Source organism: Salmo salar, chromosome ssa10 (genome assembly GCF_905237065.1).
Source record: "Salmo salar chromosome ssa10, Ssal_v3.1, whole genome shotgun sequence".
NCBI lineage: Eukaryota > Metazoa > Chordata > Actinopteri > Salmoniformes > Salmonidae > Salmo > Salmo salar.
In genome coordinates, this window is record NC_059451.1 from 23,339,395 (window position 1) to 23,359,334 (window position 19,940).

At 44.7% G+C, this 19,940-nt stretch overlaps 1 protein-coding gene across 7 annotated transcripts in view; it reads right to left on the minus strand.

Annotated features, from left to right (window-relative positions):
* Positions 1–372: 372 nt before the first annotated feature.
* Positions 373–19,940, minus strand: part of LOC106613806 (AP-3 complex subunit delta-1) — a 31,022-nt gene continuing 11,454 nt past the window's right edge. Inside the window, exons 13-35 of one of the 7 annotated variants that reach the window (XM_014216432.2) lie at positions 18,488–18,636; positions 17,938–18,168; positions 17,550–17,784; positions 17,294–17,439; positions 16,837–16,990; positions 14,973–15,044; positions 14,692–14,767; positions 14,001–14,194; positions 12,808–12,881; positions 12,479–12,499; positions 11,682–11,835; positions 11,440–11,571; positions 5,485–5,538; positions 4,385–4,495; positions 4,055–4,192; positions 3,724–3,771; positions 3,557–3,577; positions 2,915–3,104; positions 2,718–2,806; positions 2,458–2,543; positions 2,170–2,291; positions 1,598–1,677; positions 373–1,458 (exon numbers count right to left, since the gene is read on the minus strand). In XM_014216432.2, coding sequence (XP_014071907.1) covers positions 1,363–1,458; positions 1,598–1,677; positions 2,170–2,291; positions 2,458–2,543; positions 2,718–2,806; positions 2,915–3,104; positions 3,557–3,577; positions 3,724–3,771; positions 4,055–4,192; positions 4,385–4,495; positions 5,485–5,538; positions 11,440–11,571; positions 11,682–11,835; positions 12,479–12,499; positions 12,808–12,881; positions 14,001–14,194; positions 14,692–14,767; positions 14,973–15,044; positions 16,837–16,990; positions 17,294–17,439; positions 17,550–17,784; positions 17,938–18,168; positions 18,488–18,636 — 2,673 coding nt within the window. In that variant the 3' untranslated portion in view covers positions 373–1,362. Of the gene's footprint in view, positions 1,459–1,597; positions 1,678–2,169; positions 2,292–2,457; positions 2,544–2,717; positions 2,807–2,914; positions 3,105–3,556; positions 3,578–3,723; positions 3,772–4,054; positions 4,193–4,384; positions 4,496–5,484; positions 5,539–11,439; positions 11,572–11,681; positions 11,836–12,478; positions 12,500–12,807; positions 12,882–14,000; positions 14,210–14,691; positions 14,768–14,972; positions 15,045–16,836; positions 16,991–17,293; positions 17,440–17,549; positions 17,785–17,937; positions 18,169–18,487; positions 18,637–19,940 lie in introns of all 7 variants that reach the window. The other 6 variants (XM_014216431.2, XM_045687525.1, XM_014216434.2 and 3 more) reach the window with 6 other exon arrangements.

Consider the following 19,940-nt stretch of genomic DNA (forward strand, 5'->3'; position numbering starts at 1 on the left):
GTAAAAGTGGCAAGAGGTTTAGATGATTTGAAAGACAAACGTCTTATTGATTGACTGACAATGTTTTGCTTTCTCAAGACAGGAGGGAGCAGCAAACAAGAAGCCACCTTGACCAATACTGATTGAAAATAAAATACGAAACCAAGTGCCATTGATCTCTTAGAATAAAATGTGCCTGTATGACAACTACAATAGCCTTCCATTCCCATAGGTGATCCCAAACTAAGAAGATCAACACATGAGACCTACAACAAATTGATATTTGAAGCCTGCTATTATAGCAAAGCTATGTGAGAGGCTCTGGCTGCAATATGTGATAGCTAGCCTTCACTTAAATGTGTCACAAGTGAATAAAGAGAAACAGAGGCAGAGCAATGAGAAGTTCTATATTATTCGGTCACTCATTACAGATACTGTGGTAGACATGCCTGAGGCAAGAGAGATAGAGGTCTAGAACAGCACAGCAGATGAGCAGTTAAATATCCGTCAACCATTACAGCATAATCAAAGCAATAAATCAGACAATTGTAAAAAGATACCATTCTACCCATGACTAGAATAGGAGACAGAGCAAGACAGATGCAGAAACATTATCTTCGAGTACGGCTACGCTTTGAGATGATTCCAACACACTCTTAGTATAACTTTCCAGCTCAGGCATTTTCAATTCTTACAGGGATTGATATGTTACAGCGACACGGGTCAAACTGAAGTTTAGCACAGTTGGAGCAGGGACACCGGGTCTCAGGAGTTCAGTCTCCTTCAGGCAGGAGGTCAGATCAGGATGGAGGGAGGAGTTTACATGATGTTTCCATCTAGGGCCAGTCAGAGGGAGTCACACATGCTACCAGGACTATAGAGAGTAGTAGTAACACACTGATGTTTAATGCAAGGGGGTCGCAGAAAGATGTCAGAAATCAACAAAAACAGCAACAAACAGAAACAACCTGAAACAGTAAAAACACAATTCAACCAACAAAAAAAGTCCAGTTGTCAGATTACATTACACGACCGTCACAGACTGTAATGCCGATGAGCGAGAGGGAATGGGCACGAGTTCAGTCAGAGGTGTAGGATTGGGGAGCAGGTGAAACCAGTTTTTTGACAGTGGAAAAGAGATTTGAAACGAGGAAGAGGAACTAAAAGTGCACAGAGGGAGTGAGCATAGAGCAAGTTACTGATGGGGAAAGAACAATTGAGTGCAGGGGGGAAGTGAGAGAAGAAAGAAGAGTTGTGAATCTGAAGATGAATAAATAGGGTGAAATTGGGAGTGTTTGAAATGTGATCATACAAGTGTGTGTTTCAGCGAGCGAGGGGGTTTAACAGGGGGTAGGGGGGGCACCAAGTGGCTGTCAGACACAATCAGCACTGAGAAAAGGTGAGTTTGATCTCATCCAGCACATTCCCAAGCAGCCCCGGCTCGTCACATTTAGCGTCGATGGACACGGTGTGATCAGCCTGAAATGGACAGGGACAAAGACAGACAGAGGGCAAAGGTTACAATAACAACTCACAACCTATCTCATTTGAGTCGTCTGAACATGTGGATTCAACATGTGGCTCTTTGGACACCTAACTGAGGAGTAGAGCTACTCACAGTTTTGACCAGCAGACACACATGGTGACCCTGGATTGACCTGCTGTACATGGAGGCACAGGAATCAATCCTCTCCACAACTGGTAAGGTGACAAGAACACAACCGTAAGCTTGTTATACCATTCAGTCCATTCGCAGACACTGAATTATTGACACTTTTATTTAACTAGTCAAGTCAGTTAAGAACCAATTTTTATTTACACAGACGGCCTACCCTTGTTCAAGGGCAAAACGACAGATTTTTTTACCTCGTCAGATCGGGGATTCAACCCAGCAACCTTTCGGTTACTGACCCAACGCTCTAACCACTAGGCTACCTGCCACCCGACACTAATCTATGAACAGATGCAATCTCAACATCTAAGGTCTTTATCATCATCATCTTAAAGTGGACATGCTTATTCAAAGAGGTTTATATTTTCAAGAGGACAAGGCGAACTAGAATAAACACCCCAAATAATGGTTGGGTCCCTTCTCCACCTAACATCTCACCCTTTCCCCTGTATCCCAGTCCCTATCCCCCTCCCTCCCTTTTGCCTTCCACCTGTTTCCTCCAGTCCCAGTGTACCCACCAGAGAAGTGGTGGTGGAAGCAGATTCTGGCCAGTAGATGGTGGAAGGGCTGATTAACTCCCTCCAGCTTCAGAGAGCACCCCTTCAGGTCCCCTGACTCCAACAGCTTAGAATACGCATCACTGCAAACAACAGCAGCAATCACATTCACTACACATCACAGTTTAATCATGAGTTCAGATCAGGGCACAACACACTAAGCCAACAGCTCCAAATCTACAGTTAGGTAACGTTCATTATTACTGAACAGCAGAATGAGGTTCTTTGAGGGCAGCTAGTTGCACTGACCTGTAGCAGGGAGTGGTGATCAGGTAGGAGGTGCAGGTAAAGTGCAGTTTAAAGTCCAGTTTCTCGTGAGTGGAGGAATCATCAGTCTGTGAGACAACATAACAGCAGAAGATCAATAATATGCTTTTACAGATGAGAAATAAGTCAGTCAAACCTTGAGCAGTGAAGGAGACTGTATCCAGAGTCAATGTCGCAGGCAGACTCACAGAGTGCTAGCAGGGGTGATGTGCGGGACTTTGTGGTGGGATAGACTAACTCACCTTGACTATGAAGGTGAGGGTTCCCTTCAGTTTCTGGGGCATCACGATGTTCTGCACTGAGAAGATGAAGCGTGCCTCGTTTGAGATCCCTGAGGAACAAGAGGAGATCAAACATTAGTCTGGCTGCAAAACAGGAATTTTAATATTTGGAAGTGAATATAGTTGAATAATAGTCTCCATCCCCGCTCTCTCCTCACCGGGGGGCAGTTGGAAGGGCACGGTGAGGCCGTCGTGTGGCCCAGCTCCATCAGGCCGCTGCAGTTTGGAGTTGAGAGAGTCCAGCACGTTGAACTCCATGGACTTGATAAAGCTGTCACACTTATTCTCAAATATGACAGAGACCACCACCTGGCTACCGTCCTGCAGATTCCCCTGGATGTCACACACCTGGAGGGGAGAGAGAGAGAGAGAGAGCGAGAGAGAGAGAGAGAGAGAGAGGGATGAGGGGAGAGAAAGCGGAGGTCGATCCACTCCGTAGCCAGCAGTGTTCACACAAGGAGCCCGGCAGATTGATTTGCATGCAAAACCACAGCAAACCAGCAAATCGATTCACCCATTCCAATCCCAACACGAATCCCATGTGATTTTTCATAAGCAATCTGGAAGCATTGATAGGATAGTAAAGAACCATAACATCACACACAAGAGGATGCCCCTGGCTTATGGTGTTTTGAATAACAGGGTCACGTTTTCCAATATATGCATGTCTCTGCATAACAGCTTGGTTATCACAGGGTGGTTAAGCCAGGGAGCACAGTCTAAGTCACAACCATACAGCACATCTAAAAGATTCTCCTGTAAAACCCATAGCCTGCAGTTCACAGAACATCAGGTAATACCTTATCAGCATCCTGCTTCATCTTAAGAGAAAAAGAGGTCCACATATAGTATTTATATATTATGTTAAAATGACCCTTCTCAGTTCCCATATCATCAGCCATCCACATAGAATATACAATAGTATTTATCTTTCGTTCAGCCAAGCTTCTCTCTCAATCATACTCACCATCTTGATGTAGGAGTTCTCAGCCAGCAGGGCGTAATTGGACATGGGCTGTAACAAGAGAGGCGTCTGGTCAGTTCTCACCCGTCACTCAATATGCAAACAAGGAAACCAGACTGCCGTGTGGATTATGTATATACTATTAGACAGGCAGTGTATACACAATGCACACTTGACTGTGCCAATCAAAGAGTGGGGGTGTGTCAACAGACCAAAACCATACAATGAAAATGAGAGTTAATCTATGAATTTAACATCCAGCGGACAAGGATTTGACATAACGGACAGGGATTGGTAAGATAATTGACAGAGTGAACAGTGATTGGTTACCAACCGGCAGAGGCTCCTCCTCCTCCACAGTGCCGTTCTGCACAGACTCGTCTCCGGCGCCATCGCTATGGCGATTATGATGGTGCTTCTTTTTCTTCTCCTCTTTTTTCTGCTTCTTCTTCTTCTTGTGCTTGGAGGATTTCTGAGAGGGAAACAAGCAGGGGTTTAAGTGAAGGACAGTCGATTCAGAAAGAGGGAGTGAAAATGTCCAATGGGGAAGTGCTCAGACAAGATCGGTCAAAATACAGTATCCTGTTGTGGTAGTCCAATGTAGAATCCTTAGTAACAGCTAAGATTTCTGTCTTGTGATTATGGCATCAGTGGAGTGACTCACAGTCTCCTCCGGCTCAGTGTCTTTGGCCTCTTCAGGCTCAGAGTCTGCTGCCACGGCAGCCATATCAGATGCCGTCCTAGGGGTGGAGGCAGGGGGAGCTTCTGCTGCTGCCTGTCAACACACACACACCAATAAAGTTAGTTGGATACATTTAGGAGGATTACTGACATACAACACACCGTCATTTATTGATCATATACAAGTACAGGTACAGTACAAGTACAGTAGCTTGGGTTAGTTGTAGTAATTTGTTTGTTGTTAGGAAGTTCTTTAATGCTGACATTGTTCCAATGGACCCATTGTCAATATCTGTGTTTTAGTGGAACGATCATAGACAACACACATACAAACAGAACAGGTTCAAACAGGATGTGTGAAGTCCCATTTGGGTGACTGATAGACTTACAGCCCATTTCCTGAGGGCAGACGGTTGGTGTGAAGTAAACAAAGTGCTTTCATTATACATTTTTCTCAACATGCAGAGCCCCAAAACAAATGTACAGGCCAATGATCAGATTCTGATTGAAACAGTCATATACAGCAGGGGCAGAACAGAGGACAGAGAGTGTGGGGTCACAGAGACGTTAAAGTAACTTTATGACCTAGTCTGAGCTCAAACTGAATACTGTACAGTCCTCTTCAGTCTCCCGCCTGGTCTGACAGCTGCTCTGGGCTAGAGGTAGTCTGAACACACAGGGTATGTAGTCAAACACGCAGTCAGTAGTCAAAAACACAGTCTATAATGTAGTCATACACACGAAGAGCTGTGCTACTGTTGCAGTGGTTTGACTTGATCAACAGGAACTGTCAGCAAGATTCCAGACACTCTGAGGCCCCTGAACTTGACAACTGTGAACCCACCACAGACGAGAAACAGACACACACTGAGCAAAACAAAAACAACCAACACAATTTCAAAGAACAGAAAACCACAGCCCAAGAACGAGTAGGGTTATGTGCCCTGTGAAAGAGAGGAAGTAATGTAAGCGCGAAAGAAGAGAAGCGTGAATGGAAGAAGGAAAGAAAGAAGCACACATGAGAGGTGCTGTTCGAACACAAATGACAACAAGGAATGACTAAGAGAGAGAGGGGAACTCAACCTGAGGGTTAGAGGGCACCGGAGCATTTGAGAGCCAGAAATCCAGATCCGAAGCCTAGAACAGGGAGGGAGGGAGGGGCCAGAGAGGTTAAACATTTTAGTGCTTCCTCTTCATGAAAATGGATACAGAGATTACACTGTTCTTTTCATGAATAAATCAAGTATTTCAAAGAGAGACTAGCAGCACTGAAATCTAAGAACTCATACTGATACTTGATTTAATCTTTATTGCTGATAGGAAGGGAGGGGCTTGAAAGCAGCAATGACAATGTTTGATGAATGAAAATTATCAAAAGAAAATTGTTTGCTTGACAGATATGACCTCCTGTATTCTTAACCCAGAGTTCGCTCTAGAAAATGTATCTTCCATATTCTTTCCTCTGGCTGATAAACACGCCCCTTTTAAATAATTCAGAGTCAAAGAAAACCAGGGGTTAGACCTTCAGCGCTCATTCAGATGAGAAATCCTGCCTGGGCCAAAGCCAGGAAAACTGACTAGTGGACTGGCAATCTTTCAGACAACTGAGAAACAGATGTACTATCTCGATTAAGAAAGCTAAATCAAGCTACTTTTTAAGCTCCAGCTGACTGCTGGTGATCCTTCTAAATTTTGGAAAACAGTAAATGCACTGAAGTGTACAAATTCCTCTTCTTCCCTGCCTTAACAAGTTCTGACTCTGGCATCCTAACGGAGAAAAATGGGATAAGTGATGCTTTTATCATCTCGGCAGGCTTTTTATTTGAGAGAAACTGTGGTTTAATTGACCCTGGTCCGTCAATCAACTGCTCTTCCCTCTGCCCGCCTCTAGCTGACTCGACGGTTAACTGTCAACTTGTAGTGAATCTTTGTTTTCATTTAAACAATTTACAACCTGTGATGTACTAGATGCCTTGCTTAAGATTGATGTAAAAAAAAAATAAGAATCCACTGGGGCTGATATGCATTTTTGCTGCAGATCTCTGCCCGCCAGATTGTGGAATCATTAACCCATATTTTGAACCCAATGACTATCTGGCACTATCCCCAATGTTTGGAAGGTGGCCCATGTACTCCCCCATCACAAAAGGTGGAGCCCCTTATGAACTAAATAAAATCACCCTATTTATTAAAAAAAAACTCTTGCCTAGATAAAATATTAGAATCCTTTATTCATTCTCAGCTAAGATCTTTCAACTGCATCCTAAATGTCCACCAGTCAGTGCTATGACCTGGTCTAAAACCTCTCTCTGCTGCATCCCTAGCTATAAATTATGTTGTTAACTGTATGGATAAAAGACAACATTGTGCTGCCCTCTTCATTGATCTGTCAAAGGCCTTCGATACTGTTGCTCACTCACTGCTAATTCAGAGGATTTCCTCAAATTGGCCTACACCAGGCTGAAAGTAAATGGTTTTAAAATTACTTGACACAAAACTCAATGTGTATCTACTGATTGTGTTAAATCAGATTTTCTGAGCATAACGAAAGGTGTCCTGCAGGGGTCAATTCTGGGTCCTGTACTTTTTATTGTTTACATTGACAAATGAACCTGGGCTTGTATGCTGTTGATAGTGTTGTGTATGCTATTGCCCCCACAGTTGACCAGGGTCTATCTGACCTACAGTCTGCCTTCATTGTATTACAGAAAAACCTTGACCTGAAATTAGCATTAAATGCAGGTTAAATTAAGTAAACAGTGCCTTCAAAAAGTATTCACACGCCTAGACTTTTTCACATTGAGTTGCTGCCTGAATTTAAAATGGATTAAACATACATTTGTCACTGGCAACACAATATCCCATAATGTCAAAGTGGAATTATGGTTTTTCAAAATAAACAAATGTATAAAAAAAATGGCGTAGGGTTTGGGGGTGCGGAGTGGAGGGAGCGGTTTTGAGGGGGGTGGGGGGGGGGTTCTTGGATGGTTGGTGGCCTGGTGGTTGGGCCGGTAGGTCGCTGGTTCGGGTCCCCGATTTGACTTGGTGGTAGATCTATAGACATGCCCTTGGGCGCAGCACTTGACCCTGGTTGCTAGATGACTGAATAATGTAAAAGTTGAGCGGTTTCACCGCAGGTAGATTGTATGTTAAACATGATTTTTTAATGACTACCTCATCTCTGTACCCCACACATACAATGATCTGTAAGGTCCCTCATTCGAGCAGTGAATTTCAAACAGATTCAACCACAAAGACCAAGGAGGTTTTCTAATGCCTCGCAAAGAAGGGTAACTATTGGTAAAAAAAATTAAAAGATGACAACTGAATATCTCTGATTATGGTGAAATTATTCATTACACTTTGGATGGTTTATCAATACACCCAATCACTACAAAGATGAAAGATGTCCTTCTTACTTCCTAACTCAGTTGCGGGAGAAGGAAACCGATCAGGGATCTAAAACAATTAAAGTTGAATGGCTGTGATAAGAAAAAAACTGAGGATGGAACAACATTGTAATTACTCTACAATACTAACTGAATTGACAAGAGTGAAAAGGACGAAGCCTGTACAGAATAATATTCCAAAACAAGCATCCTGTTTGCAACAAGGTACTAAAGTAATACTGCAAAGAATTTGGCAAAGCAATTAACTTTTTGTCCTGAATACAAAGTGTTATGTTTGGGGGCAAATTCAATACATTACTGAGTACCACTCTCCATATTTTCAAGCATAATGGTGGCTGCATCCTGTTATGGGTATGCTTGTAATTGTTAAGCACTGGGGGGGGGAAATCAGGCTATAAAATAAATGGAATGGAGCTAAGCGCAGCCAAAATCCTAGAGGAAAACCTGGTTCAATCTGCTTTCCACCAGACACGGAGATGAATTCACCCTTCAGCAGGACAAAAACCTAAAACACAAGGCCAAATCTACACTGGAGTTGCTTACCAAGAAGACAGTGAATAGATTCCTGAGGGGCCGAGTTACAGTTGACTTAAATCTACTTGAAAAACTATGGAAAGACCTAAAAATGGTTGTCTAGCAGTGATCAACAACCAATTTGACAGAGCTTTAGGAATTTTGAAAATAAAAATAAAAAAAATGGGCAAATGTTGCACAGTCCAGGTGCGCAAAGCTTAGAGACTTGAAGTCAAAAAGCTGTAAAATCACTGCCAAAGGTGTTTCTACAAATTATTGACTCAGGTGTGAATACTTACAGTACCTTACTATTTTCTACATTGTAGAATAATAGTGAGACATCAAAACTATGAACACATATCAAAATGTATAAGTGTGCCTTGAATTCTAAATTAAACACTGACAGTGTCACAAGCAAAAGCACCCCCACACCTCCTCCATGCTTCAAGGTGGGAACCACACAAGCAGAGATCATCCGTTCACCTACTCTGCGTCTCAAAAAGACGCAAAAAAACCAATTATCTCAAATTTGGAAAGATTTCCACCAGTCTAATGTCCATTGCTTGTGTTTCTTGGCCCAAGCAAGTCTCTTCTTCTTGTTGGTGTCCTTTTGTAGTGGTTTCTTTGCAGCAATTTGACCATGAAGGCCTGATTCACGCAGTCTCCTCTGAACAGTTGATGTTGAGATGTGTCTGTTACTAGAACTCTGAAGCATTTATTTGGGCTGCAATTTCTGAGGCTGGTAACTACTGAACTTGTACTCTGCAGCAGAGGTAACTCTGGGTCTTCATTTTATGTGGCAGTCCTCATGAGAGCCAGTTTCATTATAGCGCTTGGTTTTTTGCAACTGCACAAAAATCCAGATTGAGACATGAAAGTTACTCAAAGTAATGATGGAGTGTAATTTCTCTTTGCTTATTTGAGCTGTTCTTGCCATAATATGGACTTGGTCTTTGACCAAATAGGGTGATCTTCTGTATACCAACCCTACCTTATCACAACACAACTGATTGGCTCAAACACATTAAGGAAAAAAATCCACTATTTAACAAGGCACACCTGTTAATTGAAATGCATTCCAGGTGACTACCTCATGAAGCTGGTTGAGAGAATGCCAATAGTGTGCAACTATCATCAGGGCAAAGGGTTAGAATATTCTCAAAAATATTTTGATTTCTTTAACACTTTTTTTGGTTACTAGGTGATTTCCATATGTGTTATTTCATAGTTCTCTTCACTATTATTCTACAACGTAAAAAATAGTAAAAATAAAGAAAACCTCTTGAATGAGTAGGCGTGTCTAAACTTTTGACTGGTACTGTAAGTATTCTGACCCTTTGCGATGAGACTCGAAACTGAGCTCAGATGCATCCTGTTTCCATTGATCATCCTTGAGATGTTTCTAGAACTTTATTGGAGTCACTCTGACAGAGCTCTAGAGTTCCTCTGTGTAGATGGGAGAACCTTCCAGAATGACAACCATCTCTGCAGCACTCCCAATCAGGCCTTTATAGTAGAGTGGCCAGACAGAAGCTGTCTCCTCAGAAAAAGGCACGACAGCCCGCTTGGAATTTGCCAAAAGGCACCTAAAGACTCTCAGACCATGAGAAATACGATTATCTGGTCTGATGAAACCAAGATTGAACTCTTTGACCTGAATACCAAGCATCACGTATAGAGGAAACCTGGCACCATCCCTACGGAGAAGTATGGTGGCAGCATCATGCTGTGGGAGACTAGTCAGGATCAAGGGAAAGATGAACAGAGCAAAGTACAGAGAGATCCTTGATGAAAACCTGCTCCAGAGGGCTCAGGACCTCAGACTGGGGTGACGGTTCACCTTCCAACAGGACAACGACCCTAAGCACACAGCCAAGACAACGCAGGAGTGGCTTCGGGACAAGTCTCTGAACGTCCTTGAGTGGCCCAGCCAGAACCTGGACTTTAACCCAATCGAAAATCTCTGGAGAGACCTGAAAATAGCTGTGCAGCAACGCTCCCTATCCAACCTGACAAAGATTGAGAGGATCTGCAGAGAAGAATGCGAGGAACTCCCCAAATACAGTTGTGCCAAGCTTGTAGCGTCATACCCAAGAAGACTCGAGGCTGTAATCGCTGCCAAAGGTGCTTCAACAAAGTACTGAGTAAAGGGTCTGAATACTTAAGTAAATGTGATATTTCAATTTTTTTGTATTTTATAAATTAGCCAACATTTCTAAAAACCTGTTTTTGCTTTATCATTATGGGGTATTGTTTCTAGATTGATGAGGGGGAAAAAACTATTTAATCCATTTTAGAATAAGGCTGTAACTTAACAAAATGTGGACAAAGTCAGAATACTTTCCGAAGACAGACAGACAGACAGACAGACAGACAGACAGACAGACAGACAGACAGACAGACAGACAGACAGACAGACAGACAGACAGACAGACAGACAGACAGACAGACAGACAGACAGACAGACAGACAGACGAGACAGACAGACAGACAGACAGACAGACAGACAGACAGACAGACAGACAGACAGACAGACAGACAGACAGACAGACAGACAGACAGACAGACAGACAGACAGACAGACAGACAGACAGACAGACAGACAGACAGACAGACAGACAGACAGACAGACAGACAGACAGACAGACAGACAGACAGACAGACAGACAGACAGACAGACAGACAGACAGACAGACAGACAGACAGACAGACAGACAGACAGACAGACAGACAGACAGACAGACAGACAGACAGACAGACGAGACAGACAGACAGACAGACAGACAGACAGACGAGACAGACAGACAGACAGACAGACAGACAGACAGACAGACAGACAGACAGACAGACAGACAGACAGACAGACAGACAGACAGACAGACAGACGAGACAGACAGACAGACAGACAGACAGACAGACAGACAGACAGACAGACAGACAGACAGACAGACAGACAGACAGACAGACAGACAGACAGACAGACAGACAGACAGACAGACAGACAGACAGACAGACAGACAGACAGACAGACAGACAGACAGACAGACAGACAGACAGACAGACATGGATGTATGTATATAGTTCCTGTATAAAAGCTCCCTTTGTGACATCATACCTCTGGTGTAGAGGCAGGAGGCGGGGCTGCCACCTCCTTGGTCTCTTCTGGTTGGACAGGCTCCTCTGACCCAGCGCCCATAAGATCCTCCTCTTCCTCTTGTTTGTGTTTTTTCTTCTTCTCTTTACTCTTCTACAATTACAAAAAAAACACCATCCTCAAGTCAATAAGATCTCAAATACTATGGAAACAGATGTCAAAAATATGGAAAATATTCTTAAGAAATAAAGATGGAGCCAAACCTTCCTGTCCTTCTTCTCCTTCTTCTCCTTTCCGGTCTTTTTCTTGGGCTCTGGAGCAACCTCCACCACCTGCCTGTCTTCCATGGGGCTCTTGAGGACCTCGTCGGGACGGTGCGACCTGACTGGCAGCTTCTTCTCACTGTCTGCCAGGGGCCTGAGAGCACAAAGAGAAGTAGACACACTTAAAACCACAGCCCTGCGTGTTGAGACAAAGCCCTCCACTCATCTCAAACACAAACCTTCAAAATGAGGAGGGGGGGGGGACACTCCCATTAACAGGTTAATAAAATAATTAGCAATTAACATGTTGAAGACCAATGAATTGGGTGAGGATTAAAATAAGAGCAGCACGGTAGTCATCCAGGAGTAGTACTGGTGATTGAGTTTGGACTTCAGAAAATCAGCAGTTCCACTGACAAATCAATTAACTCCATCTATAAAACAGATTGATGTGATGAGAGTTTAAGTTAGTGAGAAGAGCGCTTTTCTTCAGCGCCTGCCACAATAACAGAGTTTTGGAAGGAGGGAATGCTGATATTCTGAAGGGAGCTTGTAGAAGGTTTCAAATGGAGTAGGGCTGAGAGGGAGAAAATAGTGTCGTTGAACACCGGGATCAAACTTCAAACTGTAAAGTCACGTCATGCCCAAACGGAGAGAGAGAGAGAGAATCAGATGAAGAGAGAGAGCAATGCTATGTTAGTGGGAGGGGGCAGGCGTGAGACTGGAGACAGACAGCAGATCAGTCAGTTTAGTATGCAGGCCCAGATGTGGCCTCCTGACACTGAGAACGTACTCACCTGCGAGATGCTGCCAGCAAACTGCTCGGACAAGGGGACAGAGAGGTGTGTGTGCATGAGAGAGAGAGAGAGAGAGAGAGAGAGAGAGAGAGAGAGAGAGAGAGAGGGAGAGAACCACAGAGCAGAGCACAGTGAGAGGGAGTGTGTGTGGATGGGAAGGGCCAGGCCAGGGCAGCACTAGACCCAATCTCTCATCATTGGTGCCAGGAAGAGATTATACACCCCCGCAGAGTATATAATAGCACAGCCTGTTTATATAGCCTGCGCTTTCATACTAATCCATTAGTGGACAGCTGTAATACAGAGAGGTCAGTGATGAGTGAACTCACTTGTCCAGGTCGATGTTCAGAGCTTTGTGGGGGTCGTTGGGATCTTTGTCGTCGTCATCACTGGGTAAGGCATTCTGAGACAGGAAAAGAGTCGAGTTAGTGACAGTGCAAAATAACATCCTTGCATTTAATATGAAATTAAAATGTGAATTACCACTCAATATAACAAATGTTTTATGGCTTCTTGGCCTGAGCCCCTTTCATGTGGTTTTGGGCTCTCTTTTTCCCTTAAATTCCTATATGAAACGTTCTGAACTAGAGGTCTTCACGGATCCACCTGTACCCGATTATCCGAGACCCAATCCAGAATTCTAAATAATGTCACAGGTCTGGGTCAGATGTGATATGATTGTCACGCCTCTCGGGTAGGTGTAATTTTAACTGACGTGTTCAGAAGGGCCCGTACAGATCCGAACGTGACTGCTGCAGTAGAGAGAAATGTAATCATTTATGCTGCTGCTCTTTCTTTTCGTGAGAGTGGAGTGTGGCGCGTGTAGCTTGTTGTTGTTGGCCAATCATAAGTCAAAGCAGCAATAGGCTACAGTCAGAGCCTCCGTGTGGAAAAAGTCAGACGATAACAAATCAATGGAAGATAGAATTAAAAGGAGAAGGATAGGCTACAACAACCAAGAGCCAACAGGTAGGCTGATGCTTAATATTCTGAATGGAGTTGTTGTTGTTTGTAACTGTAAAATGAGAAAATGCATGCACTGCAGCCTCAGTTAGCCTAGCTAGCTAACGTTAGTTAGCATAACTAGCTTCTCCCGGTTTGATGCTGTCAAGACAGGTACTGTAATCATATTTGATGATAAATAACCTAGCCATGACACCTATTAGTCTACTATAGTGAGTCAGCTTGTTGGTTTCTGTCTCGAGTCTCTCCCTCCCTGCTCCCTGTGTCACTCGCTCACTCCCCCGCCTGCTAGAGCGGCACCTTCTTCCTCTCGCGCTTTATCAGCTCTGGTTGATCGTCACTTTAAAAAAAAAAAAAAACTTACATTTTAAGCTGCTTCCATCACTCAGATCGGACCAGGTCTGGATCTGACCAGATCTATACGGAACTGGTCTCTATATTTAAAAAAAATATTTATGCATTTCGAGTCCGGGTGGGAAAGTCCCATGTCCATTTCAGAACAGGTCAACTTTTGGATCTGTGAAGACCTCTACTCTGAACACCATGTGTAAACCCCTACCTCTGGCATCTCCTCAGTGACGATGTCCACCATGTGTGCGGGGGTGATGTCCTCCTCGCTCTCTGGGCCAGAGTCCCCCCTCCTCCGGCGGCCCTTCTCGCCCTTCTTCTCGTCCTTCTCCCTCTTCTTCTTGTCCTTCTTCTTCTTCGCCTTGTTTTTCTCCCGACGCTCCTCTTCCAGCTTCACATACTGATCTGACATTGGCATCCCTAAACCAAACGGGAGGGAGAAAGAAAGAGCGAAGGAAGGAGAAAGAGGGGTTAAGTTATGTTACAGAGAGAAGTACAGTAGAGGGGTTAAGTTATGTTACAGAGAGAAGTACAGTAGAGGGGTTAAATTATGTTACAGAGAGAAGTACAGTAGAGGGGTTAAGTTATGTTACAGAGAGAAGTACAGTAGAGGGGTTAAGTTATGTTACAGAGAGAAGTACAGTAGAGGGGTTAAGTTATGTTACAGAGAGAAGTACAGTAGAGGGGTTAAGTTATGTTACAGAGAGAAGTACAGTAGAGGGGTTAAATTACGAGAGAGAGAGATGAGAGTGAGAGGTACAGTAGAGGGGTTAAGGTATGACACAGAGGCAAAGAGAGAAAGAGGGAGATGGGTTAGGTTTGGATACAGTGTGCAAACCACTCACTGATACACTGTACATTGAAATCAGTAGTTAATAATCTAGTGGCCAGAGGCGACTGACCTGGGACCTTAAGAGGCACACTGAGGTCAATCTGCACCACTGGAATGTGCTCCACACCAACACCATCCTGGTACACCTGCGCACACACACACAGAAACAAGTCTTACAGACAGGAACTTTAACACACGAATGTGAACAACATATAACATAAAGGCTCCTAGTCCATTAAAATGATCATATTTAGATGGGAGTGGTTTGAAATGTGTAATTAATTACATTTCTGCAAGAGTCAGGATAACACACAAGACTAGCTGCCAATTGGGTAATGATGCTCTGAGTACCTTCTGAGAGGAGGGGGAGGCCTTGATGTAGAATGGGTTGTTGGCCTGCTCTGCCTTCCTTACTTCTCTCCTCTGGAGGGAGAAACAGCATAAAGTCAGTCATGTGAAAACTCTTGTGTTTATATACTGCTCAAAAAAATAAAGGGAACACTTAAACAACCCATCCTAGATCTGAATGAAAGAAATAATCGTATTAAATACTTTTTTCTTTACATAGTTGAATGTGCTGACAACAAAATCACACAAAAATAATCAATGGAAATCCAATTTATCAACCCATGGAGGTCTGGATTTGGAGTCACACTCAAAATTAAAGTGGAAAACCACACTACAGGCTGATCCAACTTTGATGTAATGTCCTTAAAACAAGTCAAAATGAGGCTCAATTGTGTGTGTGTGGCCTCCACGTGCCTGTATGACCTCCCTACAAGGCCTGGGCATGCTCCTGATGAGGTGGCGGATGGTCTCCTGAGGGATCTCCTCCCAGACCTGGACTAAAGCATCCGCCAACTCCTGGACAGTCTGTGGTGCAACGTGGCGTTTGTGGATGGAGCGAGACATGATGTCCCAGATGTGCTCAATTGGATTCAGGTCTGGGGAACGGGCAGGCCAGTCCATAGCATCAATGCCTTCCTCTTGCAGGAACTGCTGACACACTCCAGCCACATGAGGTCTAGCATTGTCTTGCATTAGGAGGAACCCAGGGCCAACCGCACCAGCATATGGTCTCACAAGGGGTCTGAGGATCTCATCTCGGTACCTAATGGCAGTCAGGCTACCTCTGGCGAGTACATGGAGGGCTGTGCGTCCCCCCAAAGAAATGCCACCCCACACCATGACTGACCCACCGCCAAACCGGTCATGCTGGAGGATGTTGCAAGCAGCAGAACGTTCTCCACGGCGTCTCCAGACTCTGTCACGTCTGTCACATGTGCTCAGTGTGAACCTGCTTTCATCTGTGAAGAGCACAGGGCGCCAGTGGCGAATTTGCCACTCTTGGTGTTCTCTGGCAAATGCCAAACGTCCTGCACGGTGTTGGGCTGTAAGCACAACCCCCACCTGTGGACGTCGGGCCCTCATACCACCCTCATGGAGTCTGTTTCTGACCGTTTGAGCAGACACATGCACATTTGTGGCCTGCTGGAGGTCATTTTGCAGGGCTCTGGCAGTGCTCCTTCTGCTCCTCCTTGCACAAAGGCGGAGGTAGCGGTCCTGCTGCTGGGTTGTTGCCCTCCTACGGCCTCCTCCACGTCTCCTGATGTACTGGCCTGTCTCCTGGTAGCGCCTCCATGCTCTGGACACTACGCTGACAGACACAGCAAACCTTCTTGCCACAGCTTGCATTGATGTGCCATCCTGGATGAGCTGCACTACCTGAGCCACTTGTGTGGGTTTGTAGACTCCGTCTCATGCTACCACTAGAGTGAAAGCACCGCCAGCATTCAAAAGTGACCAAAACATCAGCCAGAAAGCATAGGAACTGAGAAGTGGTCTGTGGTCCCCACCTGCAGAACCACTCCTTTATTGGTGGTGTCTTGCTAATTGTTTATAATTTCCACCTGTTGTCTATTCCATTTGCACAACAGCATGTGAAATTTATTGTCAATCAGTGTTGCTTCCTAAGTGGACAGTTTGATTTCACAGAAGTGTGATTGACTTGGAGTTACATTGTGTTGTTTAAGTGTTCCCTTTATTTTTTTGAGCAGTGTATTATGGTTGAGTGGTGTGTACCAGTGTACCTCTTCGGTGTCTGATTGTTTTAGGGTCAGCAAACATTTAACACCAGATCAACTGACGAAAGAACTGAGGAGCTTGTATATCACTAGGTCTACAGCAGTGATTGTCTTATACACTGCCATCTTACCTTGGCCAGTTCCTTCTCGTCCACCTCAGTGTAGCGTGGCTTGGTGTGTCTGGACTCCTCCTTGGCAAACACAGCCTTGCCCTTGGACTTCCTGCCCTCATCTTCAGACTCACTCCCAGACGGAGGCTCGTTGATCCACACATCCAGGTCCAGACTGGGGATAAAACCAAGATAGCACGTTCTCACCAGCTGTACTGTCCAATAGGGATGTGTTTAGTGCTTAAATGGAATCACCAAGTCTCTGTTGATGTTGTGTATACACTTTATATACAACTCAGTCAGACTGACATTCAATAGTCTGCAAGACAGACTAAAATCCAAAGCTACTTTGCAATATCTAAAATTGTGTAATGGGCTGCATAAAGTAGTACTATAAAAAAATATATGTATTATGTTGTGCATCACTATAAGCTTCATTTAACAGCATTGTGAGTAAGAGAGCAGCAGGCAGACTGACCCTTCAGGAACAGGTACTTTCTTCTGTGCCTTGGGGGCCACAGGGTTGAGCTCCCCAGCAAACAGAGCAGTCACTTCCTCAGCCACCTCCACGTCCTTCTGCTGCAGCTTCTGGATATACTTCACCAGCTGCAAGATGCATGAAGCCTGGGGAGGGGAGAGGAATGAGTGGGGGGGCAAAGAGAGAGATGCATAGTGAAAAAGGTATTCACCTTTCAAATGGCCAATAGCCCCCAGAGGTTAGATGTGTGACTCACCCGCTCCTGCACCTCCAGGTTGGAACTCTGGACAAACAGAGGCAGCCTGTCAATGAGCAGCTGGCTTGTCTCCTGGGCCACCGTGCTGTCCGCTGGCGCCCCCTCCTGGCCACGCAACACCGTGGCAAACAGCTTGGCAGCGTTCTGCACGTACACGGCCTGGATGTGGCCCGGCAGGGTGGCCACCTTGGGCCGCAGCATGGCCTCCAATGTTGCCATGGGTTCCTCCAGGTGTCTGGGGGAAGATGGAGGATGGTACTGGATGAGGGATAAGCCAATGATATAGGGCTGAACTGGCCTGATATTAGCTAGTTAGTGGAAAACAGTCTCGCTAGAAAGGTGTGTGTGTGTGTACTCTTGCAGAAGAGGAATAGATATGAATACATACTCTGAGAACTCTCCACAGATCCAGGCGGCGGCATAGAGAACCTCACAGATGCCGTTGCGCTGTGTGTTGCCGGTAAGCAGATGGGCGTTGTCCAGTAGAGTAGCCATCTGGGCCACAGCGAAGGCTCGGATGGCCTTGACCCGAATGGCCACGTCCAGCATCTGGGAGGCAATGAGGTGGCCATGCCGGGTGCCCTCCAGACGGGTAAGCTCCACCAGGATACTGATGTACCTGAGAGATGGGCACAGGACAGAGTCAGACTGATGTACTTCAGAGACAGGGGCCTACATTCCACTCACCTAAATGGCAGGTAATCCAAAAAAAGAAGACAAAAACCTTTTGTGAACTATTTACAAATAACTTAAAAATACATTTAGGTAAGAGCCGATCAGCATATAGAGTACAATACAGCAGGACACATTACTGCAAAGCGTTGACTGAGTCTTTCAACGCTACCTGAGACAGAGACTCATGATCACAGAAAGTATGAGTTTAAAGGTGTGTAAAGAACCAGAGACAATTATAGGCCCCTCCAGAAAGTTGTACTGACCATTCAAAGTTGGTGATGTACTGGTAGTTGCTCTGGCTGCAGATGTCGATGATCTTGGTGAGCAGCTCATCTCGGTAAGTGGTTCCCTCAGCCTTGTCGACGTGCAACATCAGCTTCTTCACTATCTCCATCAAGTTCTTCTTGGACACCTGGGAGGACACAAATAGTCAATGAGAAACAGAGGCATGGGGCAATCAGAAACTGTACTGTGACCAGTACGTAGCTAGATGTACCCAGGCGATTCTGAAATTAGCTAGCTTCACATTCCAGCTCAGGGTTCATCCGTACTACAATGGTGGATATTGCTCGTCCGCCTGCCGCTAACTAGGGGTGTAACGGTTCACATTCGTACTAGGGACTTCAATTCGGTCCGCAATGTGAATCCGAAAGAAATAAATATATAAAACGCTATGCCTACTGCGTTGTAGGCCTATGCCTCAACTAAATCTGAAAAAACATTTCAGGATATTCTCTTAAAACAACTAGAGCCTATGCGTACGTTGTAATCATAATTAAAATCTTAAATTGGCGCATTTGAAATTGTCCTTTTGTGATGTGCAGCCAGAAACGAGTTCTGTACTATGGCGAGTGTAGGGAGTTGATAAACCAGATTTCGAGGATCCTCAATCATCGTTTAAATCTCCAGTTTGGGAACATTAGATTACAACGGCGATGGACAGAGTTGTAACGTTACCATTATGTCTCCACGCTCAACGAGAAAAGCCTATGCAGCAGTCTGCAGACACCTCAAATATAGGGCATTCTGAAAGAATTCAGACACCTTTACTTTTTCCACATTGTTAAGTTACAGCCTTATTCTAAATCCTCATCTACACACAATAACCCATAATGACAAAGCGAACACAGGTTTTATAAAAAACAGAAATAGCTTATTTACATAAGTATTCAGACCTTATTTACATAAGTATTCAGACCTTAGCTATGAGACTCAAAATTGAGCTCAGGTGCATCCTGTTTCCATTGATCATCCTTGAGATGTTTCTACAACTTGATAGGAGTCCACCTGTGGTATATTCAATTGATTGGACATGATTTGGAAAGGCACACACCTGTCTGTATAAGGTTCCACAGTTGGCAGTGCATGTCAGAGAAAAAAACCAAGCCATGAAATTCAAGGAATTGTCCATAGAGCTCAGAGACAGGAAGGGTACCAAAAAAATGTCTGCAGCATTGAAGGTCCCCAAGAAAACAGTGGCCTCCATCATTCTTAAATGGAAGAAGTTTGGAACCACCAAGACTCTTCCTAGAGCTGGCTACCCGGCCAAACTAAACAATCGGGGAGAAGGGCCTTGGTCAGGGAGGTGACCAAGAGCCCGATGGTCACTGACAGAGCTCCTCTGTGGAGATGGGAGAAACTTCCAGAAGGACAACCATCTCTGCAGCCCTCTACCAATCAGGCCTTTAAGGTAGAGTGACCAGACAAAAGCCACTC